The sequence below is a fragment of the Talpa europaea genome, assembly GCF_964194135.1.
Source record: "Talpa europaea genome assembly, chromosome: 9".
NCBI classification, from domain to species: Eukaryota; Metazoa; Chordata; class Mammalia; order Eulipotyphla; family Talpidae; genus Talpa; species Talpa europaea.
In genome coordinates this window covers 41,218,214-41,244,878 of record NC_140076.1, presented here as the reverse complement: position 1 = coordinate 41,244,878, position 26,665 = coordinate 41,218,214, and the positions used below count along the sequence as shown (strand labels likewise).

At 35.3% G+C, this 26,665-nt stretch overlaps 1 protein-coding gene across 1 annotated transcript in view; it reads right to left on the bottom strand.

Moving 5' to 3' along the window:
- Positions 1 to 26,665, bottom strand: part of COL24A1 (collagen type XXIV alpha 1 chain) — a gene marked incomplete at both ends in the record, with an annotated part of 264,900 nt that overhangs the window by 5,060 nt on the left and 233,175 nt on the right. Inside the window, 8 exons of the mRNA XM_084243185.1 lie at positions 5,586 to 5,754; positions 6,369 to 6,434; positions 16,126 to 16,152; positions 16,246 to 16,281; positions 19,892 to 19,927; positions 22,271 to 22,324; positions 25,687 to 25,749; positions 26,608 to 26,661. Coding sequence (XP_084099311.1) covers positions 5,586 to 5,754; positions 6,369 to 6,434; positions 16,126 to 16,152; positions 16,246 to 16,281; positions 19,892 to 19,927; positions 22,271 to 22,324; positions 25,687 to 25,749; positions 26,608 to 26,661 — 505 coding nt within the window. The remainder of the gene's footprint in view (positions 1 to 5,585; positions 5,755 to 6,368; positions 6,435 to 16,125; positions 16,153 to 16,245; positions 16,282 to 19,891; positions 19,928 to 22,270; positions 22,325 to 25,686; positions 25,750 to 26,607; positions 26,662 to 26,665) is intronic.

Below are 26,665 nucleotides of genomic sequence, written 5' to 3'. Positions count from 1 at the left end.
GTGATTCATTATGTCTGGGGCAGAGCTTGAGAATCTGTATTTTTAACAAAATCTAAATCTGGTCCAGGGATTACATCTGGAGAACTGCTGTTCTATTGAGTAGGGAAGAAAGGGTAAAAGAGTTACCCCATTTATTCTAATCACTTCCCCCCGTTTTCTTAGAATTTTGAACATTATATGAAGTTTGTGGAAATTACAACTAGATTTCTCTACCAGGATCTAATTCAGGCTTACAATTTTATCTGATGGAACGAAATACACATTTCCATTCCCCATCTCCACTCTTCCAAGAAATAGCTAATATAAGCTAATAAATTCTGTTTTCAAAAATAAAGTTGTATTGATTAACCATTGGTTTGCAATACTATATGAATTCCAGTGGTAGTGTCCCACCTCTATATGTATAAAAATCCCACCTTACCTACCAACAAAGTTCTAGTGTCATTTATACTATCAGATTGACCTCCTCTGCCCTTTCCTCCCATTTCCAGCTCCTCCTCTTTGGTATTCTTCAGTCTAGAGCTACTAAATTTTTATAGAAAGTTTTCCATCAAGCAAACTCTCCTTGTTACATGGGATGGAATGCTGTGAATTCAGAAATGATGTTGCACAATGGTGAACTGGTAGGCATTTCATATTTTTTTTATAGATATGCTGAGCTATAAAGCTCTAGACCATAATACATCTTTTATCTAAATGTTCTAAAAGCTGGTTCTTTCCTGAAGAGACATTCCCTGTAACCCTTTTAAATTCTGTCACAGCCTTGACAGTTTTTGTGCCTGGGTGGGGCAGGAGTCTCTTGCTACTCCTTACTATCTCCAGATCATTCATGCTATACTTTCTCCCTAAAACACTCCATGTTAAAATTATTGTCACCACATTGTGTCACTTATTACCAGCACAGCAAATGTGGCTGCAGAAAAACGCAATTATGCAGACGACTGGCTTCCCTTTATATTCAAATGTTTATAAGACTGCCAGACAACATCACCATGTTGCCCTAGCTCATTCCCAGAGTCAATATCCTAGTTAACTATTTGAAAGTTTTCCCTCTGCCCTCAAATTTATCATCCCTATTCCTTTTTGCTCATTCTTAACCTTTTAATTTCACTGAAACAATTTGAAGAAAATGTACATAAGCTCCCATTACTATGTCTACCCACAAATCTGTACTTGGACACATATATTGTACTCTTCCCTCTTAAATTATGAATAAACAGCATTCCTGTATAAGATATATCTTATCCATTATATCTTCCATTTCACACTCCCTCTCCTTTCTTTTGACTGCTGTTGTCTGCTATTTCTGCCACTTCTCATTCATGAGGTTTTTCTCAGCTTGCATTCCTGGTTCCTGCTGTTTCCTGGGCACAAAGTTATTTGTGGTACTAATTGGAGTCCTAGGATGAGGTTATCTTTATAGAAGAGTTTATTTCTCTTAGGTAGGGGGTGCTGACACTGGAATTATATTAATCCAAGTTCAAAGTGTGAGATTTTCTGAGCTATCTAGATGATGTGAAGCTAGGCTCCAATTTATAGACACGTCTCTCTTCTTACAGTTTACCTTTACTCTTAGCGTAGAACACTAAAAGTATAAACTACCTTTGGGGAACCAGTTTCCAACTTTTGACTCTTGGCCCAGAAAGCCATCAAAAGCAATACTCAGTTTCTGAACACACCCAGGGAAAAACATTTTCAGTATTGGGTTTGTCTCTCTGCTATCTTTTTCAAAAATTTGACTTGAAAGTTCTTTACTGCTTTGTTAGCTATCCGATGCTTTAACTTTAAAATAAAAAAAAAAATTAGCCAGGCAGTTTAAATTACCTATTTTCTTACTGAGTATGGAAGCACTCTAGATCCACCAATTTCTCTTAAAATCTGATAAAGTTTTCAACTGCTACTATTCCTCTAAGATGTTCTTGTGAAGGTCATGAAAATTCTTTATCCTGTTACACCCAGCAGCCTTTATGAATGATGTAAAGCTAAGCTACAAACTTTAGGAATGTGTCCTTTCTGCCAGTTTTTCTTTACTCTAAGAGAGGAACACTTTGAAAGCTGAAGTTGTCCTGGGGATCAAAATACATTGTATATATTTTTTTTAAGATTTATTTATTTATACAAGCACTGGGTACAGTCAGAAGCGTGGGAGGGTGAGAGGATTCACCAGAGACAGAGTAGGGAGAAGGACAGGCAGATGGACGGAAAGCACTGCTGAGGGGAGCAATGGGCAAGACAGGAGAGGTCTGCGCGCCATGTGGGAATCTCCCTGGCTGGCTGGGAATCGAACCTGCGCTGCAGAGACTGTGGACAGCTTCACAGCAATGTGCTCAACCAGCTGTGCCACCGGGGAGGCCTCTTTCTTTACCTACTTATGATGTAGTATCAGGGCATTTGACACCAGTTATATGTGACTGACTTCAACATTTTTACCACTAGTCAGGATCTCTCTCTTGAATTGTCAACTACCCACAGCAGGTCTTCAAATGTCATTTCATTTGATGCGGTTGGTCTGTTTTAGTGTAGATGAGAAAAAACTGAGGTCTGGCCAGGGCCACTGTTTGTGTGAAGTTGCACATTCTCCTCATCTGTTTGAGCATCCTCCAGTACTGGGGTTTCCTCCCACACCCTGCTGAGGTGCACTCTAGGTTAACTGATGTGTCTCAGCTGCCCCAGTCAGGTTGTATGTGGGCGTGTGTGCATGTGGTAGAAGGGCAACCTGTCCAGGGCTGGTTCCTGCTTTGTACCCTGAGCTGTTGGGATAGGCTATGGCCACTGCTGACCCTGAACTGGAATATATGGGTTAGAAAATAAATGATTGAATGAATAAAATTGATTGTTTAATATTAGAATTTTTTTGGGTCTTAATTCAGAAGTTTGGTAACTTTTTTGTGATCCAGAAATATGTTGTTGGAATTTAACTCATCAACTAGCCTGTGGTTACAACTGGTATTGCATGTAATTTAAAGTCATTTCAAGCCAGTTTCTAAGGACCTATTAATGTTGAGAACTTATTGTACTTTTTGCATTTTTACTTGAATGACTAGCAACCATCTCACACTAAATATATCCAAAATTGGACTGCCATTTTCTTCAAACTTGCTTCTCCATTTACAGCAACCCTACCATTCTAGTCCCTAAGTCAAAATCAGTAGAGTTGTCCATTATCATTCCATTCCTCTCATAAATGAGATCCAAATTAGCAACAAAACTGCTGGTTCTACTTTGAAACATACTAAAAAACTTGACCATTTCTTATTTTTCCTGCTACTAATTTTAGCCCAACCCATCATCTCTTACCTGGATTATTTCAGTAATCTCTGGATTTTTGCACCTTGTTTTCTTCATTATATTTGCAAAACATCAATGTAATATTTTAAAAATCTAAGTCAAATCAAGTCATTTATTTGCCCCAAAACTTATAAAGGCGTCCCAACTTATGCATAGTAAAAGATGGAGTAAATTTGAGCTGAGATCTTAAAGAGTCTGGTTTCTTGGCATCTTTTTTATATCATTTCTTACCACTCTCTTCCTTATGCACTCTCTCCCAGACCATGTTAAGTACACTCTTAGGCACATGGTCTTTGAATTTGTTCTTTCTGCCCAGAAAGCTCTTTCCCTAGATTGTCTGTGGCTTGTTCCCTTATCTCCTTCTGATACTGTTTATTTTTTATTTTTTATAAAGATTTTTTTATTTATACAATAGCTGGGGTACAGGCCAGAGGCGCGGGAGGGTGAGAGGATTCACCAGAGACAAAGTGGGGAGCAGAACAGATGGACAGACCGAAAGCACTGTGAGGGAAGCAGCAGGTACGACAGGAGAGGTCTGCTGTACCATGTGGGAATCTCCCTGCCCAGCCAGGAATCAAACCCGCACTGCAGAGACTGCGGACAGCCTCACAGCGCTGTGCTCAACCTGCTGTGCCACTAGGGAGGCCCCCTTCTAATATTGTTTAAATGGCACTTGCTCAGAGTTGCCTTATCTAACTACTCTATTTAAAACTTCATCCCCCCAACTCCACTTTCTAGTCCATTCCCCTTCCCTGCTGTTTTCTGTTTCTCTATAGCTTTTAGCATCACCAAGTGATAAAATAATTTTAGACATGAAAATATTTTTGATACTTTGCAATCCACTCCTCTTACCTAATTCTCCTACAAGGAAGGCAGATCTTGTTCACTGACTTTGTATGTCTTCCAATGTCTTTATTCCTTTAAATCCATAGAATTGTATTTTTATGCCCTCCAATATGGGAAAGAATCAAATTAAGAGTTACTGGAGGCACCTATAACTGTAAATATTTACATATTTATATAATTAATTTAAAATTTTATTGAGGTAACATTGTAAATATCTTTTTTTGTTGTAATCGAGGGTAGAAAGTATCTATAGAAGTTACACATTTTATTAATATAAATATGTCACTTTCATCACATTTCTAGAGTGAAAGCAGATGTCATTGGAGAAGATGTGATGTGTGTTGTATGTATATATATAATTTAAAGGGATAAAATATAGAATACTATTCACCCTTCAGAATAACAAAAAATAGGTTTGTTTTTTCAAATTAAAATGTGTCATTTTGTTAAAACTAGAGTTTTTGGCAAAAAATGGTAATTACTAACACTGTATAGCTGACCATTGACCCAATAGAAATTAAAATTAAATGACATATTATAGCAGACAGGACTTCCCCTCCTTATCAAATAATGATAACTGCTCCACTTGCTTTAAAACCTTTCCTTGGGGCTCCCTGGTGATATAGGGGTTAAAGACACAGCTATCAAGCTATGGCCAGCCACTGTAGCATGAGTTCCATCCCAAGCCAGTCAGGGAGCAACCCACAAGGCATAGCAGCCCTCTCCTGTCTTGCCCGCTGCTCCCCTCAGCAGTGTATTTCAGTAGATCTGCCTGTTCAGCTCCCCACTCTCTCTGGTGAATCCTCTTACTCCCTCATACTTCTGGTCTACACCCCAGTTCTTGTATGTATAAATAAATAATCTTTTTTTTTAAACCTTTCCTTGATGGTTCTATTCTGGTTAATGGATTTGGGGTTATTAGTATAAGGAAGAGAAACTGCCCAGAATGACAAAGTACTCCATCTTCATAGTCACTGATTCTGTAATGAGGAAATTAAATTTCATTTGGTTTAAAACTAATTTCAGGGAATGTGGTACAGGGGCCCCCTGTAATATCATCATGTTGCCAACTTCATGTTAGGTGGTCCTAGCAGCTGCTCCTGTCTGTCAACCTAAAGATCAACCCTTCCTATCTTGACTTATAAGGTGAATGTGTTATATTCCAGCTACAGAGTTTAAGCAAATGACATAGATAGGTCTCCATGGGAAAAATTGGTGTTCAATAAGTCTATATAATAGAGACTTTTGCAAGATGAAGCTTTGAGAAAGGATACTCTGTTATCAGAAGATGACTGCCTTTAAGTGTTTTTGGTTTTTGATGACACTGAAATTACTTCTGCTGGGGTCTTATGGAAATTATTATGATTTGGAATGAATACACTGCAATCTCAAATGCACTGAAATTATGAAATGAAATTATACATCAAAGTTTGAGGACATCAAGAACTTACCATCTGCTACTTTGTGTTCACAGTTAAGCAAATCTTTGCAGATCCGTGCTGGGTTATCTCTTGTGCCAAGGGGATTCCTGATGCTATGCAATAAATTGCTAAGGTAGTTCAGGGTTTTGAATATGTCTGCACTGTGGTCAATTAAAGTCACTTCAGTATTCTGGTAGCTCTGCCAAGTCATCATAATAATCACGTTAGTAAAAAAACACAAAGTATCCATCATCAGTATGCAACCCTAAGCATCTGCCTAAGGATCAAGGCAGAATAAATATGTATCCCCACTGTGTGTAAGGAGTTGGGAGTAGGATGAAAAGAATACTTTGCATTTATATATGTGTGCATGCTTAAGTATTCTTGATCCTAAATAAGAGATTAAATTCACACATACAAGTTTGGTATTCAAGCTGACACAAAACAATTATTTTGCCTACTGTATAATGTTTTTAAATACACTCTGAATGATGACAGTTTAAATAAGAAAAATGTGTAGTGATGATCGTTCTCATCTTCAGCTACAATTACTTCATTTAACTATTTTCTGCAATAATTCTGCATTCTTTATTAAAAAATCATTTAATAACATTATATTTCTGCTTTAGATGTTTCCCTTAAAAACAACCTGTGCATGATTAAAATCACTTTCTTTATCCTTAAAAATGGTCTTATTATTTTCAATCTTTCAAATATAATCTTTGAGATAGTCACATTTTCCTTCCCCCTCCCCAAACTTCTACCTAATTTATGTATTCAGAGTGCCAATGTAAATAATGTCAGATATGTTACCTCCATCTGTAGGGCAGTATGTGAGTCAGTCAAGGCTTGAATAGCAGCATTGATATCTATTTGTTTCTGTGTAAAACAAAACCATTTGAGATCAGCAATAAGATCAACTATGAGTAAAGTCTGTAAATTCTGGAAGTACTGCCATTAAAGTATCTTAGACTTATTATCTGAAGGGACTTTGTAACTTTTATGGTTACAAATGGTATGACAGATCCTGCAAAAATTGCTGGCTATCAGAAAGGACAATATGCTGCCTTCATCCAAGTCTCAAAAGTCTCATAATTAAAACAGGACTAAAGGCTAGAGCCCACAAACGAAAATTATTTATCGTCGCTTCATGAAAATACAAACATAAAGTAACTCAAAGGAAGAAGAATGAAATATGATCACCTGTGTTAATAAATTGTAAAGTGAAGAAGAAATAGCTGTAGTAATTTTTAACAGTTAACGTTCTTGAAGGAAAATAGAATAAAATACTACTGTCCTGAGGCAGTCACCACATTCGTTTAATCTGATATTTTTGTGGTCTTAAAAAAAATTTCTGAAGTTAAAAAAATGTACCATTAATCCCAAAAGGAATAATATGGCATGAATCCAATCTCCTCCTGCATTAAATTAAGGCTATTTTTAAGAAAAAGACTCAGCATAAACATTAGTAAAAATATTTTAGCATTTTATTTAAAGCTTGGAACTGAAAAACATGAGCTGGGAAAGCTCTGAGAAGTGGCATCTGTGTAAGAAAAATTAAACTATTTCAGAATGACTGTACTGCTAAGATATATTTTTACTTGAAGATCTATAGAATGGAAACTGTTTTAATCAGATTTATCATAACTCATAGTTGGTAATCTGTAAAACTATTTAAAATGATGGGACAATCAATAAAATGTACACTTCATTGCCTCAACATGTGGTTTTCATATTTAAAAACCATTGAGTCATTCTGTAGAGATATACTGCCAAACACGGTGATGCATGTTGAGGCGTAAATAGTTAGCAAAAAGAAACTTCACCTTGTGGAGCTTAAGTCTTGTTATTATAATTTTTTCAAAAAAACAATTATATGTTGCCATATGTGCTATGAATGAAAAGTATATTAACCTATCTGAGAAATCAGTGGTGTCAAACGGATTTGAAGAATATAAGAGGCTGTGAAGGAACAGATCATAGAAACCTTCCTTGATCTAGTGGCATTTGAATTTGGATGGTAAAGAATTGCTAGAAGGAGTAGGACAGCTATCCAGGGAGAAGTAACAATCTTGCACAAAGGCCATGAGATAAAGAAGCATGGCCTATTCAGGAAGCAGAAGGGTTAGCACAAAAGGTTGTGTGCAGATTGAGTAATTATGACCATTATTCCTGTGTGAATGAGCATATTTTGTGGAAGGGTCACACAAAACATTGCCCTTAAACACAACTGACTAAATTAAGTACTAAACAAGTAACATTTATTTTTTCCAGCCTGTTTATGATTAGGACTTTAATCTTAGGAAACCTACCATATCAGTTCTCAAACTCTTCAGATTTAGGCTCCTTTTGCATTTTAAAATATTTTAAGTCCTTCACAAAAACATTAATTCAAAAGGAAACTTGTACTTCTAAGTTAATTGCAGCACTATTTACAATAGCTAAAATATAGAAACAACCTAAGTGCCTCAAAACAATGACTGAATCAAGAAGATGTGGTATATATACACCATGGGATACTATTCAGCAATCAAAAAAGTAAATGTATGTCACTTGCAGCATTGTGGATGAAGCTGGAAGGGATTATGCTCAGTGAAGTCAGAAGGAAAAAAAAAATATCGGATGGTTTCACTTATAGGAGGCACACAGGAATACCATACAAGGGATCAGAAAAAAAAAAGGACAAAATAAGCAGGCAAACTATAAATCAGAGACATTCAACAGAGGAGCAGGGAGGGAGAGTTAGTAAAAATATTTTTTTAAATTAAGATATTAATGCAAGGGAGTTTTATTAACTTTATTTTGGGGGGTTTGTTATTTTATCATTATACATTTTTAAAATATACATCATTTTTCATTTTTGCACAATGTATGCATTTTCATCTTGGTTATATTCCCCATACAATTCCCACCCCCCTTATTTTCACTCTAATCCTTCCTCCCCTCCCCTCCTAGTGTGTCTCTGGTTTATAGTTGCTTGTTGATTTTGATTTTTACTTTATTATAATTAATCTTTTTCCTGGTCTCTTATTTAGATTTTCTAAAAGCAAAAATATTTTAATGAAAAGTATTTTCCAGAATAAAAAATTAGTGAGTGCATTTTTAATAGCTAGATTCTCATATTTGTTACTATTCCCAATATGTTATGATGTTATTTTAATTAAAGTAAATGTAGACAATCTGGTCTTAGAGATATGCAGTTGGAAAATGATTAATAGTTATTTTCAGATAATTCTGAGTATTCTTCTTTGATATTATACCAAAACAAGTGGTTTCTTGAGGAATAATTGAAATATGCAATTTTAAACCATATCTATGGACTTTCTTTTGTATTCTTTTATATTTTAAAATAGATGGGTCTATCTTAAACATGGAAAATATTGGCTCATGGAATAATATAGCTTCTATAAATACTGATAAATTTTTCTAATATCAAAAAATTACACTCATTAACATCACTAACAATCTCATCAGAAGAACCTAAGTATGAGAAGTAGTCAAACTCATAGTTGTGGATACAAATCTCCCTAATTCTTATTTTTGCTTGAAAATTTGAAATGTATTAATGGCATCACATTCTGCCAACTGTTTTCTTTGAAATGCCAGGATCACTTGTTTTTAAGAAAACTTCTGTTTGATGTCTAAATAACATTGTTAGTCTGTGAAATAGTAACTGGTATTCCATGAAAAAGAGCAGTAAGTTTAGACTTTAGCTCAAACAATTTCAAAGTGCTTTTATTTGAGTACTTCAGTCAGAAGTGTTTTATATGTTCTTCCATTTCATCACACAGATTATTAAATGATGTGTACTCAAGATTAGAGAATTAGAAGACAACAAAAATAGTGGTGTAATGCCTTCCCATAATCCTTTCATCTATAAAAGCAATGAGGAAACTGGAAAAAATGTCAGAATGAAGTTTTTCAGAATTATGGAAACTAATAAAATGCTTTAGCAATCTGGAATGCATGTATTTATTTGAGAAAAATAGCTGAATCTTGACAAAGGCCATAAACATTATGAAGCTTTAACTTGCTCTATCCCTATGTCCCTATTTCTAACTCTGTGGAAGCCTTGAAATCTAACATAATCACAGTGAAAACAAGAACTCTGGAAACCACAGGAGGGAACAGAATGGGATTGGAGGTGTTTGAAGCCTCATTTCCAGGAATTATAATTATTTGACCTGTCTGGTAGTTCTCTAGAAAACATCACTTGCATGGCTATCTTTATTTTATGTGACTCAGAGCACATTCAGTTAAAGAAGACTTTAACACAAGAGCACTTTTCAAAAATATTTAGAGAGAATTGTTTAATTTTGTGGCTGCCTGAAGAAGTGAAAAATTGTTAGGACAAACAATAGGCTAACAAAAAGCTTACAAGGAAAAACTGAACAATATGATGTCCATAGAGACTTTGGTAAGTTGAGACGCTCCTGGGAATCTAAAAATTTACGTGTAGGCCCATACTCATGAGAAACTGGAGAAGACTAAGCTATCCCCTGGCTAACCTCCAGGCTTTGTGAAAGCAGGAAGTGAAGGAGAAGTACAGTAGACAAATGCCTGGCTGAAGAGTGAGGGGGTGTTTCAACATACACCTAAGGACCTGTGGCAGCAATTAGGAGACTCACTGATTCTGACATTTAAGGGAATATGTCTGCTGAGTAAAGACTTTATTGGTCAGACATAGCAATGAGTACAGACTATAAAATTCAGAAAAGTCACTAAGCAAACAACTATACCAATGAGTAGCAAGGGGAAGGGCAGAATTTGATTTTGAGAGGTACCATGTAATATTATTTAAAATGTCCAATTTTCAATAAAAATTGTAAAGTATGCAAAAGAACATTGAAATATAGCCCATATATAAGGGGGGGGAGGAAGCAATTAATAAAAACTGACCCTGAAGAAGTCCAGATGTGAGACTTAGTAGACAAAGACTTTAGTGGGGTATTTTAGTTATATTAAAAAAAGCTAAAGAAAACCATGCCTAGGAACAAAAGGAAAGTATACAAAAGATATCTTACTAAATAAAGAATACCAATAGAGAGAAAGAAATTATGGAAAAGAAGCAAATATAAATTCTGTCATTGAAAGGTACCATAATAATTGAAATGAAAATTTGCTAGAGAGGCTCAGCAGATTCCAGTAGGCAGAAGAATCTGTAAACTTGAGAATAGGTTTATTGAGATTATATAGTCAAAAAAGTATGAGACACTATAAAATATACCAACATATGCATAATAGAAGTCTCAGATAGAGAGAGAAAAAGGAACAGAAAGGCTATTTCAAGAAATAAAGGCTGAGAATATCCCAAATTTGATAAAAGCCAGACATTTTTCCAAAGAAGATATTTGAATAGCTACCTGTCATAGAAGGTATATAAGCTAATAAACATATGAAAAATATATTCAACATCAAAATCATACAATCATTAGGGAAAAAGCAAATCAAAAAGAGTTATATAGACACCACTTGACATCCATTAGGATGAATGTTATTAAAAAAAAAAAAAAAACCCGTGCCTCCCCAATGGCCCAGCGGCTGAGCACTGGGCTGAGAAGCTGCCCACAGCCTCTGTAGCGCCACTTCCATCCCTGGCCGCCAGGGGAGGGTCCCACATGGCGCGCAGACCTCTCCTGCAGCCTGTTCTGCTCCTCACTCTGGCTCTGGTGAATTCTCTCACCCTCCCACGCTTTTGACTGTACCCAGTGCATGTATAAATAAATAAATAAATCATAAAAAAAATTCACATCATAATATTTCTAAAAAAAACAAAAAACAAAAAACACACCAAAATATAATAAGTATTCACAAGGATATGGTGAAATTAGAATCTTCTGCATTGTTAGTGGGAATGTTAAATGATGCCCTGCTATGGAAGATGGTATAGCAGTTCTTCAAAAATATTAAACATGGAAGTACCATATGGATATGTACCAAAAAAGTATTAAAAGCAGGGAACTCAAACAGATATTTGTACATTTATGTTTATAGTATTATTATTCACAATAGCTAAAAGGTAGAAGCAATCTAAATGTTCATCTGGATAAACCAAACATGTTATAGACATACAATGGAATATTATTCAGCCTTAAAACAGAAAGGGATTCTAATATATGCTACAACATGGATGAATCTTGAAGACATTATGCTAAATGAAATAAATTGGTCAAAAAAGGACAAATACTATATGACTCCACAATTATAAGGCATCTGAGAAGTCAAAATAGAAAGTAGAATGCTGTCTGCACGAACTGGGGAGAGTGTAATGGGGAATTATGCTTAATGGATATGGAGTTTAAATACTGGAAGATGAAAGAAGGCATGAGTGGAGGTGATGGCTGCAGTTCAAGGAATTCCCAGTTCTAGGAATTGATCCTCCAGATATTCTATAAAATGATATGCATACAAACAAAACATGCATACTCTGTATTATGAAAGGATTGGCAACAACTTTAATGACCATTAACAGAGGACTGGAGGAGTGAATAAATTGCAGGATATTCTTAAATAAAATGACCTTGTCTTACTTTCTGCGAGTATGGGGTAGTAAAGAATATAATGACTTTTCATTGATTTTAGTGTAGGATTTGGTAATTGATTCACACTGAGGTACCAGAAACTTTAACCACCATCAGTGCAAATGTCAACTCAATGAATAAAGGATTTTTTTGAACAGGTATTAGAAAAAAATGCATAAAGCTTGAACACTCATGAATTTTCTTGGCAATATCCATATTCCTCTAATACCAATGTATTCCAAAAACCTAGTTCATCCCTAGCACATAATAGGCATCCAATTAGCTGAATTTATTATTTTCCCCAGTTAGTATTTTCCCCTGAGGCAGGCCCAGGGGATTGTATTAAGAAACAATAATCATCTATTTTGGGGGCATTTAGGTTGTTTCCATAGCTATAAACATAGGGGTGCAGGGGGAGAGGAGGGAGTAGGATCAAAACAAGAGGGGGTGGGAATTGTGTGGGGACTATAACCAAGATGAAAATGCATATATTGTGCAAAACTGAAAAATGTAAAAAATATAAAAAATTAATAAAATAAAAAGAAACAATAATCATTAAGATCATTAAATGAGACCAATTGTGTGAGTTTCAAAATATACAGACAATGACTGATGCACAGGAGTTCCTTTTCAGAGGGGATGAAAATGTTTTGAAACTAACCAGTAGGAATGGTTGGTTGCACAATGTAGTGGATCTACCAAAAGGAGCCTGGTGCTGGGAAGTTACTCAGCAGCATCTAAGTGCCCACAACTGAGTTTAAAACTCTTATTAGTTGCAGTGCAGGAATCCATGTAGAGAGAACATATTCTCACATGAAAATTACTTCAGGTTTATATAAACATAAAGAGAGAATAAGGAATAATCAGAATGGTGGGACTACTGAGTGAAATTAGAAAGAATTATTGAATCTGAGGAATATAATCCTCATAGTTCTCTCCCAACTCATTTAAGTGAAATGTAGAGCTAGTCTAGACATACCAGTATTTTGAGCAGTGTAATTTTCCAGGCATCTGAAATCTTAAGATCACTGGATGATGAAAATATTGATGGAATAAAAACTAAGTTCATGTTATGGACCTCTTCATGGTGGAGCAATTGCTTGTTTTAGGGATCCAGGGTTATACTGGTAACTATCACTTCTCAATCCACAAATTCAGGCTTCACTGTCAACCAATTAGTTAAATAAATCAGTTGAAAATCCCTTCTCATTAAGTGATTTTTTTTTAAAGATTTCTTTATGCATACAAGAACTGGGGTGGAGGCCAGAGGTGTGGTAGGGTGAGAGGATTCACCAGAGACAGTGGGGAGCAGAAGAGGCAGATCTACTGAAATACACTGCTGAGGTGAGCAGTGGGTGAGACAGGAGAAGTCTGCTGCATCATGAGGGTTGCTCCCTGGCTGGAGATTGAACTCATGCTGCAGTGGCTGGTGATAGCTTGATAACTACATCTTTAATTCCTGCGCCACAAGAGAGGCCCTCATTTAGTGATTTTATTAACGATTATTGTTTCCACCCCATTCTACACGACAGATCACATACTCATCTTGTTCTTCTCTTTATTCCAACTAGCATTTTCAGTTACCTTTGACATCCTGTAGTAGATTTCTTTGTTAGTTCCTGTACATCTTAGCATGTACACTGAGGTCTGGTCATCACTCCGATAATATCCTCATATTCAAATGTGCCACCAATGTATATCCCTTTTTCCTGAAACATTTCCTCTTAGCTCTTCTATTTAAGAATTTGGTTAGGAAAATTACTTTTTATTCAGAGGTCTTAAAAAGGGCTTTGGATTAGATTATAAGTTTTCAATTTATTTTGATCTACAGTAAGAAATAAATTTTTACATTATGGCACAGTTAACACAAACTTAGTTACTGAAAGTTTGACAAAACCATATTTAGTATTACAGTGGTGATATACTTTTGCTTATTTATGTAAATTTAGATAACATAAAATTTATCATGTTAATGGTTTTCCACTTTAAAGCATCCAATTCAGTTGATTTTGGTAGCTCCACTGGGTTGTGCAACCATTCCCATTACTTATTTTCAAAACATTTCATTATCTCTAAAAGGAAATCCATGCACATTAAACAGTCACTCAGTATATTTTGAAACTCATTTAGTTGGTCTCATGGTCCACTGACTAATGAATCCCAACTGACAGTCTGAAATAATTACCAAAAGTTAGTAAGAGGGCTGCCTCCATGTAAGTGAGGTCTTCTAGCTTGGGGAATTCCTACTAAAATTTTCTAGAGACGTGACTTGCTTTTTCATGTTCATTCATTCATTACTAGGCACTATTAAGGACTTGATTGGAAAATAAATAGCTAATATAAATAGACTTAAAAAAATAGTCCCTACCTCTAGAGCTCATAATCTAGCAGAAGGAAACTGGCATGAAAATAAATGCCTATGAATGAAGCAGGGGAAGTGATCATTTCTATCTTGCAGTGTGATGAGGGGATGGAATTAAAAGTTTTACAGAAGATATGATCATAAGATGAGTTTAGACAATGTAGCTATTTTCTGACTGACATTTAAAATTCTGCTCCAGAACCCTTTTCTCAAAGCTATATGGCTAATTTTCTACAAAGGACTCTGCAAATTCCAGAAAGACAGAATAAGGCAATTGGCTTTCATACTGACCAAGCAAAAGGAAGAAAGGGAAGGAGAAAAGAAGGAAACACAGACTAACATTTTGAGCACCTATAATGTGCTAAGCTCCTGTATTTTCTCATTTAATCTCCCAATAATTCTTTAAAATATATATTCTTATCCATATTTTGCTTAAACCAAAAACCTTTCAAGTGTCCTACTTCATTTGGGTGTACAGGAACCTATGTGCAAACATCTCCCAAGTGTGATAGGGACATAATGTCACAAAGTCTGGAACTTCAATGTGAAAATTTTCACTAAAGACTTCTATTTCCAAATGATGTGTGGTTTTTAGAACTTATTATTTCTTGGGAAGGCAGCAATGACACATCAAAGTCATTTTAAGGTGGGAAGACAACAGATGAGGGTACTTTTACCCACACATTATGGGAATGCAGGGGGAAAAGGAGAATAGAGAAGAGGAGAGTAATTTGATGACTTAAAGACATTCCCACTGATGTTCACACAAGGAGTTCAGCCCCATCAGTCAGTTGGTCAGAAAGGGGGAGCAATTTAAAAAAGCATAGAGAGTTAAGTCTCCCATTTTCAAGACAATAGCATTACGTGGGACATTTCACTTGAAACATTTCTTGCCCCAGTGAAAAGACGGGGGATTAAAACATTCCCAGCCTGCTGAGAGTTGATCACACTGATCTACCGACTATAGCTGTTAGAGATACCAGAGTAGTGTGTGGAAATCAGCAAGACTTGGAAGGCATAGAACTGGCCATTGTTTGAGACTGTGGAACCTATAGTCTCCCTTATTGCAGGAACTCTGCCAAGGACCATTGTACTTGACCAGAGCACTGTAGGATTAGGGTATGGTGAGGTTGGGATGGAAGAAGACATCTTGTAGGAAGGCAAATGAAGACTAAACTTAGAAAATCAGAGACTTGGAGATAATAGCTGACAGTGAAGCAACAGAAGTGTTACCTACAAGACAAGGGTAGCAAATTTTGGATTGTAATAGTTTCATAGCAAGCAAACACATGAAAAACTTGAGGGTTTTTACAGCCACTAGCAATTGAAGATTATTCATGTAAAGCCTAAGAAGTGGATAACTTTGGTTGGCAATAAAGAACAATAAAAAAGGAGAACTAGGACCCAAAAGTAGGAAGAAATTAGGAGGGAGTATTTTTTGAAGGTTTCTTATGTCAGGTACTGTTCTGAGGGCTTTACTTCTTATTTAAAGCTCACATCTGCCCAAGCAATTCCATCCTTATTTTATAGATAAGACGTCTGAGATTTGGATTTCAAATTAACATCCTTGGGCTGACTCTATATCAGACTAGCAAAAGGAACAGTTCCTGAGGTACACCTTTTAAAAAGGAGTTAATAGGAGAAATTTACAAATCAATATGATATACCAACATCAAATAAAACTTACTCTTGGACCCGGTGCTCCAGGTGGACCCTATAACATAATAAATTTTAAAAAGTATTTGTTTAGTATATAAACAATTAAGTTTTATAAGCATCAACAGTAAACAGATGTAAATAAACTCACCGGAGGCCCCTGTTGACCTCTTGGTCCTTGGGGACCCTGAAAGAAATGGAAAAAAACCACAATATGAACATAGTATTCTTTTGATTTGATGTAAGCAAAAAAACTAGAATTTAACTTCTACCATCACCATTTTGTGTGAGGTAAATGACAATATTCAAAGCTGTTTTAGTATTTTGAAGCTATATGCTCTTGTACTTAGCTATAACCCACATTCATGAATGAGCTGGATATTTAAGTTTTATTGCTATTATAACTAGAGACTGAATTATTCATTTAAATATAAATGTAACATTTAAAATATTAAAACTGTCCCTGGATGTATTCTCTGTTATTTCTACCTGCTGTCCACCTATCACAGATGGTATTCTTAGACACCTCTTCTTTTATTTCAAAATTCACCTATAAGTTGGTTACTACTATTGATTTCATCTCCAAACTTATCCAAAACACCACTTTTCCATCATAGCAACTCTCTTAGTTGAGGGCTAATCATGTACTATGGCCTGAATGTTTGTGTCCCCCATTCATACCCCAAACAAATTCATATATTGAAGAACTACTCTACAATGTGAAGATATTTAGAGGTAAGACTTTTGGGAAATAATTAGATCACAAGGGTTGAGCCCTCATGAATGGTAGTACCCTTGAAAAAAGTCATAAGAGTGATAATCTCTTTCTCCACCATGTGAGGTTATCACCAAGATGGGCCTCTGCAAATCAGGGAAAGATACCGTATAGGTCCTCATTATATATCAAATCTACCAGCACCTTGATGTTGGACTTCCCAGTCTCTAGAACTGTGGAAATAAATGTTTGTTGATTAAGCCACCTTATCAGTGGCAATGTGTTTTAGATGCCCAAACTAAGACATCTTGTTTTGCTTAGATTCCTAATCTGACTTCCTGACTTTATTCTCTTCACTATGCTAACTACCTTTTACTTGCAGAATGGAAATCTAGGCATGTCATTATATAGTTAAAATCACGTGACTTTTTATTGCTTAGAGGATAGAGAATGAATTTCTTAATGGTGATAGCTACCATTTTCTGAGAACTCACTATGTGTCAAGTTGTGTATGGCACTGTCTGCCAATGGTATGATTTATTTCCATTTTTACAGTTAAGGAAATGAACTGGTTAACCAGCAAATCAGAGGCAGAGCTTAAATGAAAATCCAAGTCAAACAGATACAAAAATATATGTTCTTATTAAATGTGTATCCCCATCCCTGTTTCTTTAAGGTCTGGGCCTCATTTCCACTTACTATCTCTAATACATCCTATACTTCATGGATGAACAATTACTTGCAGACTTGGAATCCTTCATGGTTTCCACATCTGCATTCTCTTGCAAGTGACCATTCCTTGACCAAGAATGCTCCTCCTTATGTTTTCTATCTAACTCCCATTCCAACACCTTTTAAAAACTCAATATCCACCTTGCCTATCTACCATGCTGCCTCTTTCCTGCTCAACTAACCACTCCTGCTGGATCACATAGTATGTAACATAATGGAAAGTCTCTACATCCTTAAAAATACCTTAATAAGCTTTATGTTTTCTAGAACTATAGTGCCTAGTACACAGTTGTACAAAATTGTTACTGAAATAATAATGTTAAGATTAACCAGTGGGCCTCCCTGGTGGCGCAGGTGGTTGAGCACCGCACTGTAGAAGCTGTCTGCAGCTTCTGCAGTGCGGGTTCGATCCCGGCTGGCCAGGGAGAATCCCATATGGTGTGGCAGACCTCTCCTGTCTTGCTCGCTGCTCCCCTGAGCAGTGTATTTCATCAGTCTGCCTGTTCTGTGCCCCGCTCTGTCTCTGGTGAATCCTCTCACCCTCCCATGCATCTGGTCTGTACCCCAGATTTTGCATAAATAAATAAATCTTTAAAAAAAGATTAACTAGTATTAATTTAGAAAGCAGAATAATTAAAATGTATATACTATTGTGAAAAGTTATGTTGATGTTTTTCCAAAATGAAACAATAGTAATCAATTAAGTAATCACTGAAATGTCTGCTCAAAATTTAACTTACTTGATGGTTAACTAAATTTTAAGATGACATTGAGCCACAGTTAGATTATGGTTAGAAGATGGAAAGGCAAAAGTTATTGTCAGCTGAGTTTTGAATAATATTGATGCTGTGTTTGACTTAATATTGACGCCATGTTTGATTTGTACTAAGTATATTTTATTAATAAAATTGTTGATCCTAAATATACTGTGATAACGAGAACAAATAGCACTGGGTAACTTTAAAAGGATGGAGAAATCCAATACCATGACTGCAGGACATTTCTTAGTTTGCATGTTTATGATTACAATTTAAAGCAGACAATGTATATAACTTGTACCTCAGAAGCTTCATGGTAAGTTAGGGACATGTTGTGTAGGAAATAACCTTTTAAATATACAGAGACTCAGAGTGAATTTGGCTGTGCAAGTCTGTCCATTATTAATCAAAATTGCAAAAATAAACAATTGACATTTCACCCCACTTACCATATTTATTACATTTGCAAAATCTCACTAATTGTTCAGTATAAAATATATATCCTATTTTTGACTTTGAAGGAGGAATTGAAATGGGGAAATTATTTCTAACTGCTGATTTTACTGTGTTCATGTCAGCCTACCCAGAACAAGTTAGATCATCACAAATATGATCAAACTTTTAAACCAAACAAGACAGGGCAGGATAACCCCAATAAAACAACTACACAGAATAGAGCCAAGAGAAACAATATACTATTCCAACATTATAACATTTATTGGTACTTTTTTTTATTCTTCTAGCTAACACACTATTAAGAAAAAGTGATTCACTCTCTCAAGATAAATGTAGAATTCCTTTTGGATTCATACATGATCTGAAACCACATAATTTCATCTGCTAATTAATGTAATTGCAACTTATTTGAGACCAAACATACCCTATAGTGAAATGCAGAAATTTCAGTGTCATCATGTAATCTCATTACTTTTCAATCTAGATTTTACTACTATCTTTACATTTATTTTTATGTGCCTTTTATAATTGGTTTCCACTCCCCTGATTTTACTACATCCCTTACCAGTTTATGGTTGCTGCTTTAATAAATTCAGCATGATTTGCTCAGAAAGTGATGCCTTTACAAAATACATTCTAACTCAGAAGAACTGGCATCAGATATGTGGGAAACAGTGTCAGTATAATCCATTTAGGTCCTGAAATTGCTGTGTACACTTTGTCCATCCTTGCGTCATTGTTTCTGACTGCCTGAAATATACAACTAACGATTGCTCCTGCTTTGTAGTCCTCTTCCACGCAGACTGTACTTAGGGTTATATACCTGAAATGAACTGGCACCGCTCTTGTTCTGGAACCTACACCTCCTTTCCTGATGCCTTACAAGACAAATATTCCATTTCACACAGCAATCTGGAAAAAGTGTGACTGGCGGGTTCTTAAACATGCTTAGGACTTATCAGGTTTCACTATGATATGCTATGAGAATTGGTTCTACTTACTAAAATCTATAATTTTATTTTCATTCCACAGTATCAGAGACATAATAATGAACAAATCAAACATGGTCCTTATTTTCATAGACCTTATAACCTAATGACAAGTGATACTTTAACCACAAATTTAGTTAGACTTACAGTTTCACCTCTGAAGCCCCTTTCACCTCTTGGTCCCTAAAAGTAAAAAAAAGTTAGTTTAGCATTACTGATATTTATAAAATGTATTTGAGACTGTATAAAGAAACATGACAATTTATATTTTTATTTTTTCTATCCAGCAAGATTTAGTGAATTCACATATATTTCAGTTTTCTTTTCCTAAGTAAAGCAAAGCAAAACAAAAACTATTGATTCATCACACTATTTCACTATCCACATCTTCATGTAAAGTGAGACAAGGAAAATAAGCTACTTAGTCATTCCATTAAGTCAAACAGCTGACCTGAAAATCAAATATAAAACAAGGTAGTCTAGAAAAGGTTAAAATTCTTCTAATAATTATTTCTCTTAGCCTCCAAAGACCTTGTTTCTGAGATGATTTCCTCTTTTGTTTCTATTTTTCCTTCTGAGCTATATTCCACAAATTTTGATATGTTCCATATATTTTCATTCAATTCAAAATATTTTCTACCCTTCTTTGAGACATCTTCTTTGGTCTGTGTATTATTTAGAAATGTGTGGTTTAATTTCCAAGTGTTTGAATATTTTATTATTGTCTTTCTAGGTTTTTGATTTTTAGTTTAATTCCATCATGGCCAGAGAACAAGACCTTATATGACTTCAATTCTTTTAAGTTAAGCAAAATTTGTTTTGTGGTCCAAGATATGGTTTATTTCAGAGAATGTTTCATGTGCAGTTGAAGAGAATGCATAGTCTGATATTATAAACACTATTCATAACACTGTGATAAATATCCTTGGGCTCTAAATTTTTGATATTGTCCTCCAGAAAGTTTAAAATCATATACACATACCTACAATCTAGGGGAGTGTATAATTCTTTTGATACATGTCATGCACTATCACTCTATTATTTTACAAGCTAAAAATATAAAGTCACTATTGACCACTTATATTACTGTTTTTGCATTTCCTACCATGTCCTTCGCCCATTTTAAAGTTGGATATTAACTTAAAAAACTGATTAAGTTTTTTTTGCAGAACTTTTTTAAATCTCCTCCCTACCGCTAACCCAGTATTAATGATCTAGTACATATCTCTGCATACATTTTTCTAATCAAATGTTGACACACACCACACATATGTGTGTATACACACATAATCAGATTTTAGAATATTGATATCCTATTATATACTCTTCATTGTATCAGATTTCACCCACCTAGCATCATGAAACACTACAAGTCAGGCAAAGTAGATACAACTAATTCTTTAATTCTTTTTTATTTTTACATTGTTTTTCATTTTTATACAATGTTTGATGTCTCCTTTCAGGTGTGATACAACTAATTCTTAAGTGTTCCATGATGATGCATGAAATGGTCACGCCTGAATAAGAGGCCTTGATGTGAGAACATCAGCTGTGCAACCACTAGTTGAGTCATCTTGAGTAACTGTGAACTTCATCTGTTTTTTCATGAGTTATATGAAAATATTTTTCCTGAAAATTTTCTGAAAGAATTTGTGAAGTTATTAAATATTTTATCTAATTTCTTCTTCATTGCAATGTGTATTCTATATTCTACTGCAACATAGTTTCTTAAAGATCACTGTTGACTAATCCTTTCTTGGAACTCATCTATTGTAACCTTGTATTTTTCTGGTTTCCCTGCTGTTACCACCGACTAGTACTTTCTTTCATGTAAAGTGGCACTTGTAGACTCAAATCTGAACTATCTGACTCCTTGTGTTATACTTTCTCTTTTCAGAAAATTGATTCTTTTTGTTATAGAGATCACTTCTGTGCATGTGATTCTCAACCTTTTCTCCCCTGTACCAGTTCTATTTTCCTTTCTCAACCCAAGTTTTAAATGTCTGCATCACTGTATATACCTTCCTCCTGACCACACGATCAGTAAGTTTTTTTTTTTTTTGAGGCATGTTTTTTATTTATTTATTTGTTTGTTTGTTTTGTTAATACATGCACTGGGTACAGTCAGAAGCGCAGGAGGGTGAGAGAATTCACCAGAGCAGGGAGCAGAGCAGGCAGAAAGACCGAAGCACACTGCTGAGGGGAGCAGCGGGTGGCAGGAGAGGTCTGCCCGCCATGTGGGGCCCTCCTCAGGTGGCCGGGGGGAGCAGCTGGGGATCGAGCTGGCGCCGCAGAGGTTGCCGGCAGCTTCGCAACCCAGCGCTCAACCGCTGCGCCACCGGGGAGGCCCACGATCAGTAAGTTTTAAGGAATCAGCTTCCAGAAGAAAATACACATCTATACTTGCCCTTTGCGTCTCAAATATCCAAGATAATTTCTTTGTGGATTAGCTAAAAATAGGATTAAAGGGGGCTGGAGGGAGGAATATGAAAAAGAAAAAAAGGACCTGAATTATGACAAACTTACAGTTCTACCTGTTGGGCCTATTATACCTTCTTTGCCGAGGGGGCCAGCGCTTCCCTGTTGGGGCAAAAGAAAAATAGGGAGTTTCATTGCCAGTATAAAATTTCTTATCCAATGGTAAAACAGCCCATGTCCACATAATGCCAGTTTTTATTACACACTCTTAGTATTAGTAGAAAGCACAGTAATTTTGATTTGCAGTCCGTGACACAATTCTGCATATTATTATAGTTTCTTACCTGGAATCTTCTATCTATATAATTTCTAACAAAATGATAAATTAGCGTTACAATTTTTATATGGTGTTAACTTCAATAATGCCATTTCATATGTGTATAATTATGTAACAAATGGAGTTACTTTATTGAAAAAGACTACATAGAAAGATGACCAAAATTTTGAATATGTTTCTTTAAAGATGTTGAAGAAGCAGGTAGATGCCTGAGTGACACGCATCTTGAAAAAAGTATAGGGGAGAAAGAAAGTATAGGAACCAGAATGTATAGGAGAGAATCAGAGGGCATCATATGTGCTCTATCATATGGAGCAATTTGAGAATTACATATGAAAACTATGAATATGACAACAACCTCCCAAACTAAGTATGAAGACTATCATTTCATAATGAATACAAAATACCTGTTTTAGGTTTATTCCCCCCAACATCTACTCACACTGGCTGCAAATTTCAGTCTTTCTGATTCACACTTAATATGGAGTACATAAATGTAGATATCTAGGAGGCTTTCTCTTTTTCCAATGTCTACTGATGTCTAGCAAAAACTATCAAACAAGATAATGTGATGCAATCCAGCAACAAATTTTAACATTAAGTTGGTCTAGAAAGAAATTTTCTAATACTCTAAAAGTAAACCAATGGAATCAATTTTAAACAAAAAGACCAGCTTAAAGAATAATTTACAAATATGATATCCAATTCCCAAAGATCCACAATTAAATCAAGAGATTAGATTTTTCTTAAACATATCTTCTAGACTGGTTTATCACTGAATAAAAGTCACAAAACTTTAAGCTAGTAAACCTGCCTATAATATCACTGACTGAAATGATCATTAGTTTAAAAAATGGAATTAAAAGTGGCCTCTAGAAAAAGTAGACCAAAAGAGCAAAAAATTATCTGTTTATCTAAATGTGTCCAAAAATGAGGTGCCATGATTTTAATGAATGGTACCAGTTACTTACATAAATACAGCTTTGCAATGGAAACTAGTAATTCATATTTCATATTTCAAGTGATTTAATATAGTTTTCATTACATATTTATTGACTATTGAGCAAGAATAAGATACTGGTCTACTTAATATCATTCTACATTCTTGTTATGCAATTAAAAAAGTAACCTTCTAACATATTACTTGGTCAAATAGATGTGGATACAGATTATGATTTTCCTATATATTAACTATCTATAGCCTTGACTAGATTACCTTTCAGAGACTTAGTTTCCCCATCTGAAAAATGGAGATTACAAAATCTCTCACAGGATTTTTATATTAGGATTAAATTACACAAAGGTCACGAACTGGATACAAGTTCCTGCTACATAACAGTCTTTTGCTAAATATCTAAACTTTTATCTCTATAGTGACTTACTAAAGGATTATCTGCACTTAAAAATTAGTATTTATGAGCTATGGGTGAACTGGTAAGATTTTTGGAATTGCAAAGCAATACAGGAATCTTCCACTTTTCAAAAGTTTGCCTATGCCATTTGTCTTTTGTGAAAGACTTACATTAGTACCTGTTTTCACTAACTGAAAGAAATCTGAAGAGGATTTTCACTTTAACAAAAGGTGGAAAGCAAAAATAGATAATCAGTGTTTGTTTTGCAGCTGTTACACCCCAAGCAGCTAGAGTGGCACTGTCAAGCTCCTTCCCTGGGAAATACTTGATACAGGATGTATATGTCACATCAGTCTCACTTTTACTGGATGTTAGTGTTGTCTTAGGTTTGATGTGTTATATTGGATGATTTGGTAGATTATCTTTTGGGTCGGGGAAGGCTCAAAAATTTTCCATATAATTTAATGGTAACTGCTTCTTTTTATCATTTCAACTTAAGAAAGTTTTCATAGGACCTCTACTCTCTCGACTTGTAGAGCAAGGGAAACCTATATAGGCTTAGATCCTGGCCTCCAGAACCCCAGCACCTGGTAAGGCTCTGCTTAGGACAGATGCTAGGCAGGTGGCCAAACTTCCTTTGACAATATCAAGAAAGTATTTAATTAGTTGAGAATTTAATAAAACTAGAATGAATGGATTTAATTAGTAGGGAACTTAATATATATAAGAACTTAAAAGCAATATTTACTATAGAGAAACCTAGTAATATATAACCCACCTGTGGATTATCAAGAATTGAAAATTTTATATAAAACCCCCAACTTTCCATGGTTCTTCAAAAATCATAAAAATAACTAATAAATTTGCACCTGAAGAAATGTTGAGAAGGGTCTTTAAACTTTTTCCATGACAACACTGCTCTTTGTATTCCTTAAAAGAATTTATTGTGGAGATAGGTGAGGGGTATAGGATTTCAAATTTTTCATTTTTCAGTTACTATTTTGAAAAAGACACTGGTTTTCTGTTGCAAAGGTCTTTAAGGCTTCTTCCTCCTATATCTGATTTGCTGTCTTTTCCCTGCTTTCTCTACAGAAGTGACTGTTAGTCACAGAGGTGCTGCTACTATAGTCAAACTACTGTTTGATGTTTTATAGGTGCTTTTTAAATCATTTTCAGTTTTATAGGCCATTTTAAAAATTAGAGAACTATAGTTAATAAAAATAAAGCAAAAAATCAATGAACAATATACAACAATAAACAAATACAATAACTAGCAATTTTTGGTAGCGTATGTATCCTAGTCATATTTTGTACAGTTGCAATTCCAGGCACTAAACAGCTAAGGAGTTCTTCAGTCCTTGTATTTTGCAACTCTTTAAGCAGGTTCCTGATCCCTCTCTGGGGATACCTACCCCTGAGCTGGGGAAACGTAGCTATCAGGAAATATTTTTCAAAGTGTGGTCTCAGGAACTCAGGTCATAGGCAAGCCTCTTCCAGGTGGTACCCGGGGGTGGTCTCTGGTTGCATTAATACTTATAAATCTGCTTTCTGTTTTTTTGTTCCTGGTGCATGTTAATAAATACATTAAGTAGTACTCACATTAATTCTGATGATTTTTTAAAAGAACTGGGAAATATGGGTGGTCTTTTGCTCAGATGAGTCATATAATTGAAAAAGTTTGAGGACTTCTGCATGTGCTCTAGTAATTTGTACCTTAAAAGTCATTTTAGTAAGTCATTAATTTGGAGTGTATTAATTTTAGAGCTCTTAACCTTAACTCCTACAACTGGCATGGAATCACAAATGCTGGGCAGGCAAAATGACTTTATACTTACTCTCTGTCCTATAGGACCTTTAGGACCTGATATTCCAACAATGCCAGCATCTCCTTCAGGACCCTAGAAATAAAGATAAAGAGCTGAAATCTTTAGTTCGATATGAACGTTTTACAGATGAAAAAGCCTTGTAATTATCTATTAAAAATTGGCTCTTTAAAAACTGGAATGTGATAGTTTATAATGTGCATGCTGAAATATTTTGTAGGGTCTTTAAACTTTTGAAATACACCAAAACTGGATTGCAAGAAGAGAGAAATGGATAGATGGCACATAATAAAGCAAGTAGAGTAAAATATTAGTGGTAAAATCTAGGTAGAGTTCACTCATTCTCTCAATTGTGAAGAATGGCTTGTAATTTTTGTGATAAAACATTTGAGAAAATGGATGAAGGGTTCTCTGGTGGCACGGGGGTTAAGCACAGCACTATGAAGCTATCCACAGCCTCTGCAGCACGAGTTCAATCCCCCAGTCAGGGAGATACCCATATGGCGTGACAGACCTCTCCTGTCTTGTCCGCTGCTCCCCTCAGTAGTGTATTTCAGTAGAACCACCTGCTCTGTTCCCCACTCTTTCTCTCTGGTGAATCCTCTCACACACATCCCCTGCCCCTCTGACCTGTACCCCAGTTCTTGTATGCATAAATAAATCTTTAAAAATAAATAAGCTTCTGTCTTTAAAAAAAAAAAGAAATGGATGAGAAGGAACAAAAGTAAACTATACAGTACACTTGCTAGAGAAATAGTTACCTATGTTTTTAAAATGATCACACTCAAAACTCAAATATATATATGCATATATAACTATACCAAATGAATCTTTGCAGATTGAACAAAAAGCTAAAGTCAGAGATAAATATTGGTATTTCAACATTTTCTTTTTTATATAGGTAGAAGACTAGCAGAAAATAAGTAAACATACTTTGGGGCCTGGGAATCCTTGGAAACCTGTCAAACCTTGAACACCATGTTCCCCCTGC